Source organism: Sinocyclocheilus rhinocerous, unplaced genomic scaffold, assembly GCF_001515625.1.
Source record: "Sinocyclocheilus rhinocerous isolate Xijiao unplaced genomic scaffold, SAMN03320098_v1.1 scaffold1399, whole genome shotgun sequence".
Classification (NCBI taxonomy): Eukaryota; Metazoa; Chordata; class Actinopteri; order Cypriniformes; family Cyprinidae; genus Sinocyclocheilus; species Sinocyclocheilus rhinocerous.
The window spans coordinates 648403-658300 of record NW_015634038.1 but is presented as its reverse complement, the minus strand read 5'-3'; the positions used below and the strand labels follow the sequence as shown (position 1 = coordinate 658300).

General features: G+C 33.4%; 1 protein-coding gene and 1 pseudogene across 1 annotated transcript; one reads left to right on the top strand and one right to left on the bottom strand.

Moving 5' to 3' along the window:
- The window catches only part of LOC107745299 (low-density lipoprotein receptor-related protein 4-like), a 47136-nt pseudogene extending 40795 nt beyond the window's left edge, over positions 1-6341 (top strand).
- A 1319-nt stretch (positions 6342-7660) lies between these two features.
- LOC107745312 (casein kinase II subunit alpha 3-like) lies at positions 7661-9228 on the bottom strand (the record flags this gene model as incomplete). The annotated part of the gene is made up of 6 exons (XM_016559171.1): positions 7661-7780; positions 8029-8139; positions 8394-8477; positions 8855-8914; positions 8995-9045; positions 9181-9228. Coding segments are annotated over 6 exons (474 nt in total), but the record flags the coding sequence as incomplete, so codon positions are not given.
- Between the last annotated feature and the right edge of the window lie 670 nt (positions 9229-9898).

Genomic DNA, 9898 nt, shown 5'->3' with positions numbered 1-9898 from the left:
TTTTTTATTTTAAAAACAAACAAGCAAGCCCTGTCCAGATTTAAAAAGTAGCGCAAAAGTAACGTAACGCATTACTTTCCATAAAAAGTAACTAAGTAACGTAATTAGTTACTTTTTTTTATGGAGTAATGCAATATTGTAATACATTACTTTTAAAAGTAACTTTCCCCAACACTGCTCGTTTCTTGAAATAAAGCTGAAATAACATGACATATTAACTTTAGAAATGTTGCTTTGGCAACTAAATGAAATAAAATAATTTTAAGCTGAAGTACTACAATGAATTGAAATTGATATAAATTAAAGCTAAATAGAAATAATTTTTAAAAAGACTAATAAAAATGACAAAAGGTCTACAAAAATTACTAAAACTTAAGCTACAAAAAAAGTATAAAAGTATAAAAATAAACGGTAGTGCAAAATGTTTATAAATTATGGAAGCTTGTTTCTGCCATAGGATTAAAACAATTTAAAAAAAGTAATTGTGACTTTTTATCTCACAATTATTTATATATTTCAAATATTTTTTTCTATTTTGTTAGATTTTTTTATTTTTATGGAACAAAAATAAAACGTAATTGGTAATTGTTACTTTTTATCTCATAGTTCTGACACTTATTCTTGCGATTGCAAGTCTATATCTCAAAATTCAGATTTGTATTTTCATATCTCACAATTACGTTTAGATCTTGCAGTTCTTAGGAAAAAAGTCTGAATTGTCAGATATAAACTCAGAATTGCGAGATAAAAAGTCACAATTAACTTTTTTTTTTTAGTTTTTAATCTTGTGATGGAAACAAGCTTCCATAATAAATATTATAATAGTATATAAATGGTACTAAAACAACACAGTATACTCATTTTGATCACAGAAAATGTCTTCTAAATGTCAAGTAGCCATCAACGACTCGGACTTCATGAACCTTTGCATCTGTTTCCCCCCCCCCAGTAAACAATTACAACAATGTGCTGAAAGTACTGAAATAGTAGGTAATTGGTGAATAATCTTGTGCATTAAATGTCTTTGCAGAGATTGGCATGTAATACAAAAATGATGTAACTTTCTGGCATAATCGTCCTTCCTCTCCCTGCAGGCTTCAATAAATGTGGCAGGAGAAACGGTGGCTGCTCTCACCTGTGTCTGCCTCGGCATAATGTGACGTCTTGTGCGTGTCCCACCGGTATTCTGCTGAAAAGTGATGGGAGATCATGTGACAATTTGCCTGAAACATACCTGCTCTTTTCAAATCGCGTCAGTGTTCGAAGAATCTCTCTAGACACTAATGAACACACAGACGTGTACGTGCCTGTGCCTGAGTTGCATAATGGGATTTCCTTGGACTATGACAGCGTGGAGAGGAAACTCTACTATACGGATGTGTCTCTGGATGTTATAAGGTATGCCATCAAATAAAATAATAATATTAAAATACTAAAATACTAATATTAAAATTGATCATTAGTTTTGAAAAAGTGTGCTTGCATTGAATGTACACTTACTCTCTTAAAAGAATATTTTTAAAAAAATGTACTTGCAGATATTATATACTATTAATTAAAGGGAACTTAAAGTAGGTTTTCATGACTATGTTTGTTAACACACTTAAGTACACTTTGTAAGTACATTTTAAATTATTTCGTTAGTGTCCCATTTTGGGGAGAAATTAGGGAAAACAACATTTGGTCCCACAGTAGCTAGTGATGACTGAGTTAAACATTGTAGATAGGCAGACAGACAGACAGGTGGTGCTGGGGAGGAGGAGGGCTACGTAGATGGGAAAGAGATTTATTACATTTAACTATTGTTTTTACATTGTTTATTTACCATGGATGGATGGATGGATGGATGGATAGATAGATAGATATGTGGTGTTGGGGAGGTGGGGAGGTGGAGGGCTACATAAATGGGGAAAGAGATTTATTATATTTAAATATATTGTTTTTATATTATTTACTTTTGTTTTACAGTAAAATTAAACGGACATTACATCACAAATCAAGAGTTTTAACCTGTTAACTGTCACGCTTGGCACTCTTTATTTATTGGCTTTTTTCTCTATTACATATTTTAGTAAGCATCATAAATTAGATATCATTTGATAGCTTCAAAACTCAAAATGTATCCTGTGAAAACTGTTTTGAAATCAGTACTTCAAAACCTTTCACTGGGCACCTCCCCCTAGTGGGCAGTGTCATATTACAAAATTTACTACAATATTTCATAATCAAAACTTTTTCTAATCTTGACAAAACGCATATCATTGGAAAGGTTTGAGTCGCAAGGTTCCATATTTGGTGGTAGAAGTAATATTGTGACAGAAATCTATAGATTTTATTGGCATAGTGCCTCAATGAAATCTCACAGGTACCTCAATTTTTGTAATATCAACTTCAAATTTGAAACATAACTTATTTAGACATGGTTTTGATTTTATAGCAATTTTAGGTTCCAAAATATTTTACAAATTTTTTTTTTCATACAAAAGAATGTACATTTACTTTGCAGTAAACCAACTTCTATAACTACTTTTTACACTGATTTTTTTTTTAATGCTTTCACTTCAGCAATAATCTGCCGATTGTCTTCTTTAAAAGGTTGACAGTTAAGAGGTTAAACAGTATTTAGACATGTCCCAAATATTAGTGACAAATAAAACGGCTTATATAATATTTAGTTTGACCTCCTGAGGCTGAATTTCAACATTTTTTGAGGCATCTCTTATTTTTCACTTTGCTCATTTGCTGCAAAAAATGGCTTATTTTAAGCATTTCAGACTCTATTTTGTACCATAATCATGGCAAGTACCTTCAAACTATTTGAAGAACACACAACTGAAATTTCACGTGATTTCATGTATAGGATCTTTTGGGTGGATGCACACTTGGACCGCATAGAAAGTTCTGACTTGAATGGCAAACTGCGTCAAATTCTCATCAGCCCCGTATCACACCCGTTTGCCCTCACGCAGGTACCTTTCCATATCTGTCCCTCACCCTCACTTAATCTGTCACTCACCTGCACCTTCATCACCCCTGCTCCACTGACCCGTCCTCTCTTTCACTTATGTCTCTGCATTTATAACCTTAGCATGTTGTTCTCTTCTTTTGCATCTTTCCATTTTCTGACCCTCCTTTTCCTTTCCTCTCCCTTTTTTTTTTTTTACCCCCTTTCTTTGTCCCCAGTTGAAACCGGTATACTCTCCTTTAACTCCTTTTTCCCGAATCTCACAGCAAGACCGTTGGATTTACTGGACGGACTGGCAGACCAAGTCTATTCAGCGAGTAGATAAGCATACAGGTCGTAGTAAGGAAACCGTGCTGGCTAATGTAGAGGGCCTCATGGACATCATAGTGGTGTCACCACAAAGACAGACTGGTAAGATTGATTTGTTGGGACTGAACTGAAGAGCACAACAAGTCTACTTTATTTGTACTCTAATGCGCAACTCACATTTTGAAGGGATTTTGTGATATACCATTTGATTTGTAATTATTATTAAAGCAAGACACTACAGGTGAATAAAGGGTCAAATTTTAACTAATAGATATCACGATACTTCTCCAGTTGATTAATCACAGTGAATTAAATCTTGTATTTTGTATCAGATGTTTCTTAAATATGCAACTGGTGCGTTAGATGATTAATTATGCGGTAATTTGCAAAACACTGGTCTGTTGTATGTTTTATGTGTGATTAAATATTAAGAATGTTGCATATAAACAAGTGTAGTTTTATCATGTGGAATATATGTTTTTTTATTTGGAAATATTTTCAAGATTGTTATTGATACGTGAACATTGAGCACATGTGTGATGAAGAAATGTTGTATCCGTAACATTTGCTTACTGTCTTTCTAGGAACGAATCATTGCGGTGTGAATAATGGGGGCTGCACACACTTGTGTCTTGCGCGGAGTAACAGTTTTGTGTGCGCGTGTCCAGATGAGCCTGACGGCAGACCCTGCTCTACAAGTGAGTTAGTTCAACATGTGCAATTATTGTTAAACTCTGAGATGTTACACAAATGAATATATTCATGATACGACTGTTTACATCTGCCAGATGTTATTTTAGTATTATTCATGCACGATTATTTTGGGGTTTTATTTTTACATTTTTAGTTTTCACTTCAATTATTAAGTTATAATAATTTTTAAGTTTCAGGAATTTTCTAATGTGCTTTTGTCATATGTATTAGTCTTTATTTTATATATTTTTTATTTAGTTTTTGTTTTGGTTTAGTAATTTTAGTACTTCAACTTAAAATTATTTTATTTCAGTTAGTTGTCAAGTCAACATTTCTGAAATTATTTTCTTAAGTTAAAGTTTTTCATGTAACATTTATATTTTATTTGATTTATTTCAGGTTTAATGAACATTTCACAATTTTAATAGTTTTATTTTTATTTAACGAGTACAATGATAATCGTAACTCTGTTAAGCCAGTATGCTGTTTTTTAGAAATATGAATATGAATATGCCTAGGATTTTGATCTATGTAAACACCTTCATTCAGATTATCTATTAAAAAGTGAATATTCATGTATATTTGCATGTCTTTATAATTATTATTAATTATTAAAATTTGCATTAATTGTCATTTATTAGTAATTGTTGTACGCTTTTGTAATTTGTATTAGTTTTGTTATTTATGTTTCAGTTTTAGTGATTTTACAACGTACAATTATTTTATTTCAATTAGTTGTCAAGGCAACATTTCTGGAGTTTTTTTTTCCTTAAGTTTAAGTTTTTCATGTAATATTTATATTTTATTTTATTTCCGATTTTTTTTTTTCAATTAAGAATTCACAAGTATTAATAGTTTCTTTTATTTAATGAGTACAACACTGATTATCATAACCAAATTAAGCCAATATGCTGTTTTCTAGAAATATGAATAGGAATATGCCTGTATTAGTCAGAATTTTGGCCTGTGTAAACATCCTCATTCAAAAAAATTCATTGCAAGTGAATATTTATGTACATTTGCATGTCTTTGTCATCAATTACTAGTAAATTAGCATTAATAGAGTCCGTTATTAGCAATTTTGTCATGTTTATTTATTTATTTGTTATTTCTATTTATTATTTTTTTATTGATTTATTTTAGTAGTTTTGGAACTTAGTCATTTTAGAACTCCAGGATCCAGTTTTTTTTTTTTTAAGTATAGGTTTGTGATGTATATTCATTGCAAAAGACAATACCAATGTATGTTTGCATTTCTTTATTATCAATGATCAATAAATTAGCATAAATGGGGTCAGTTATTAGTATTCCGATTCTGTTTCTGCACTAGTCTCTGGTTACATTCCCACGGCACCGGAGAAGGACTCCAAAGGTACTCAGGCCCCCAAAAAACACCCCACAGAGAAACCTCATCAGGGCCTGTCAGGGGTCAAGTAAGTCAACTGCAGCTATCCAGTCTAAAATAAGGATTTCTTTACGAATCAAGTGAACTATTGTCTGGAAAATCCAATCATGTTCTCCTCACAGCTGTACAGATGCAAGTCTCAATCTAGAGGACTGCATCCAGAACAATGTGATGTCTGCACCTCGGGGTAAATATTTACAACTCTGATTTTAAATTGTTGTATGAGAGTAAATCAAGCATGGATTGACCATTTGCATTTATCTTTATGAAGATGAGAGCCCTCATATCAGCTACGTGATTGGTGGAGCTCTGTCAATACTGGCCATCCTGATACTCATCGCTGCATTCATTATTTACAGGTAAGGTTTAATGAAGCATGAATTAATTCCGTTTCTCAGCTGCTCAAAGTAAGATGAATACTAGGAGTTGTCATTATTTTTTGCTTTCCAGGCACAAAAAATTCAAGTTTGCAGATCCAGGAGTGAGCAACTTGACTTACAGCAACCCTTCATACAGAACTTCAACACAGGAGGTTAAAATAGAGACCGCACAGAAACCTGCAATAAACAACCAGCTGCGATATAAAAAAGAGGTATTGTTTATCAATCTTGCCTTTGAAGATTTCACAAAAGAATCATTTAGATGAATGTAATGTGCTGTTGATGGCATAATTGTTCTCAACAAGTTAAACTGGTTTTCTATTTTTCGTGAGCAGTACTTTACAGTCTCTCAGTCCACACTCATCTTTTTTTCTTCACAACAGCTCAATCATCCTTACAACTCCCTTTCTCCTTTCATCTTTTGACATCCCCTCTTTTATTTTCATCAGAATGGCAAACAAGGTAGTTCAACAAATTGGGAAAATATTGCTTCCCATATTTAAAGGCAGCCGTGTGATTGTGACCAACCGCTTGATCTCAAATCCAGCATCCCATCATTGTCTTCTTGCATGTGATCAGATTTGTGCATGAGAGTGCAAAAAAAATAACATTTATAGTTATTACAATTAGAGGTCAACCGATGTATCGGTTTTGCCGATTAATCGGCACCGATAGTTGATTGCTGGAACTATCGGTTATCGACAAAAATCCATGCCGATAGTTTTCCGGGTTGCGTCCATTGCTGGAACGGCTGAGAAGGGTCTGCTGTCATTACACAGTGCGAGAGCGGCCTCTAGTGGTTGAAATCACTGACAGCACGTGCTATTTGTTTAGACACGTGATACTGCACGCTGAACAGAGCGGGAAACTTCAGACGCGGATTTAAATGCAGCCGACAGAAAATCCTGCCGCGCCACAGAGCGCCATTCACATAGTTTTCCTTTAAATTACATTATATTGGTCCCGAATCGTTGTTAATGTACATAATGAATTGTGTATTGTGCATTTTCAGCAAAACGTTTGTCTTTCTGTGGCTCTAGTAAAGTCTATGCTTCATTTATAGAGCTATAATATAGGTCGCGCTTTCTCTTTCCGTTTGCTCCGTTTTTTAAACACCGAACTTCAAATTCATCTATGCCAAATTGTTCATTCTTGAAGTAAACTTGTGTCCGTTTGGTGATTAAATAAACTGTTTTAGACCGCTGCTCGAGTTGAACGCGACGCGTTTGGAGTGTGTGTGATACCGGTGAGTTCTCCTAGACTGAGCGCTGCGCTTTTATTTTGATTAGATAATCATCAAGTGTTCAAGAATAGAAGCAGTTAAAGTGTGAGAGTATACATACAATATCCATATGTATATAATTTTAATGCTATAGCCTTTGTGTATATATTTAAAGATGTGCGACAGTTGAAATTAAATGGTAACACTTTAAAATAAGAATCCATTTGTAGCATTAAGATTAGTGAAAGCGGTGTAAGTATTGTTCCTTGTTAGAGTGCGCTAATTTCAACATTTACTATTACTATTATTATTTTATTTTTTTACTACTACTACTACTATGGTTCAGTACTGTTTTTGTTAATAAAGCACTATTTTAGTTTTTGTTCAGTATCAATTTTAAAACTATCGGTTAATTAATCGGTATCGGCCAGTATGTACAAGCAGAACAGGACTGTAAAATAAAGTATTATTGTTATAGTCATCGTCCTTGGTGTTAACAGGCCTTTAGTTCTGGTTCTCTAATTTAATTTTTTGTTATTTATTATTATTTTTCAAAGCAAACATCAAGGTTAGAGTGAGGAAATTACAAATGGTTAAAGTAAATAGGGATAATGTTTAGGGGGTACATGTATGCATTTATAAAAGCACAGAATATTCCTTTGGTTATCAAACAACTGTTCATTGAACTATCCATTTATCAAGTTCCTGATGATATTCACCTGGTCATAGTTATCACGTCCATGGAAGAATGGCTCCTTCCTAAAGATCATACTGGCCAGCATACAACCAAGACTGTAGTCATACATCTGGAATGACAGAATAAAAGTGATTTGTTTCAGATTTCCAAAAGCTTTTTGCGATTTGTTTTGCCAAGTTCAGCAATCAAAATCTCAAAGGGTAAATCCTCAAAAGCTAAAGAGTTTTAAAGGGTGTAAAGACTTTTCAAGTGGCTGACTAGACATTTTAATCTAAAATGTTAAAACAACTCAAGCTACATTTTATAAAAATGTATTTTCATTTGGACATCTGTATATGAATAGCTGTTAGGTCTGGCCTGGTAATCTATCAGTAGTTCTGGTCCTTTAAAGTAGCGAGAGGCGACTCTGATGTTGTACTCCTGTCCTGGGTGATAGAATTCAGCCAGTCCCCAGTCAATGAGACGCAACTGAAACATGACAGCATTCAACAGTCATTTGACATCGGCCTGTTTGTCTATCTGTATACATAATGCTAATGAGAAGTATGCATGCTGCAAACGTCAGTGGCTTAATGAAACTTTAAACCTCCAACCTCCAAGGCTGTCTTATGCCAACATACAAATGTTCCTTTCCTAGAACTATGCAGCATTATTTTATACTTCCAACATACTTTCATCTCAAAAATCAATGTTGTTGTTTCTTATGTGAATAGACTGATTACCTTTCTGTGCTCATGATCAGTCATGATGTTGTGTGGTTTGACATCTCTGTGCATAATACCCATACTGTGACAGAAATCCAAAGCCTAGAGACATACGAAACATGAGATCATATCAAAACCTCTACAGCTATTACAGGAATCAAAAGGATCGACAATACAGAACTTCTAATCTGATGTACGTATCTAATGCCCTAGACTGAGTTTGATTTCCTGCATATTTCAAAATGTAAAATGCTAATTACAGTATGGGGGAAAGACAAGTAAATAACCTCATTCCGTTTTCCCTTTTTTACACAAATTGTAATGTTGAATTCAACCTCTAACCAAAATGTTCTTACTAAACTGTAAGAAAGAAATGCCAAACAAACATTTCATTACTTATTTAATTAATGGGAAATATGCATTTATAAATAAGCTAGTCTCTGGTGAACCTTTTTTAAAAGAGGTACTACAATTCTCACCTTCAGAATCTCATACATGTAGAAGCGAATGTCATAGTCTGTCAGTGTCTGATACAGTTGCTGATGAAAACAAAGCAAAGATGGAACTAATTACATAACAGGTTTTTGAGATTATTTGAGATTAAGATTAAGGTTTTTACCTTAAAGTCTGTGTTGTTCACATGTTCAAAAACTAAGGCAGGTGTTCTGGACTGCAATGTGTAAAAAAAATAAAAATTTCTTCGGTATACAATACACTTAAGTGCTAAAATCTGTTTTTACAGTATAATTTGATTGTTATTTTTGTATTACAAATATCAGAAACCGCAAGGGTTCTGAATACTGACCACTGGGTCTTTGACGATAATTAAGCGGTATCGGCCAGTGTGGTCCAACCTAGCTATCGGTATCGGCAAAATCCACTATCGGTCAACCTCTAATTACAATTTAAGGTATACATTGTTATAGGCTAGTTTCTTAGTGTATTGTGCCTGAGGTAGCATGAATTGTGAAATGCAGTGATTGCAGTGTTCATGTTTTTTTACTCTTACGCCATGAAAATAAATGCTGTGTTTAAAAATCTACATGAAGTCCCCCCAAACAGTAAATACATTACATTATATAAGTAAAATGGGTTGTGACTGCCGTTTATTGTTTACTTGATGATTGTAATTCTAATTCCTTACATCACAGTAACTGTGTTAGAATATATAGAATATTTACTATATACTGTATATATATGAATTACTATACTAATAACATATACTTGTAAAAAAAGAAGTGTGCTTAATTGTATAGAATGTGCATGTGAACTTGATTACAATTTTAACTGTCAAGTTGTTCGATATTACATTTACAGTTAATCTATTTTCAATGTACTAAATTGCAACTTCTTTAGAGTATATTTACGATAAATGCTTGTACGTACATCCAGCAATAGACTTTAAAATGTTTTAAAGACAATAGAAGTAATCCAAGATGTAGATGAGTTTGTTTCTTCATCAGATTTGGAGAATGTAGCATTGCATCAGTTGCTCAGCAATGGATGCTCTGCAGTGAATGGGT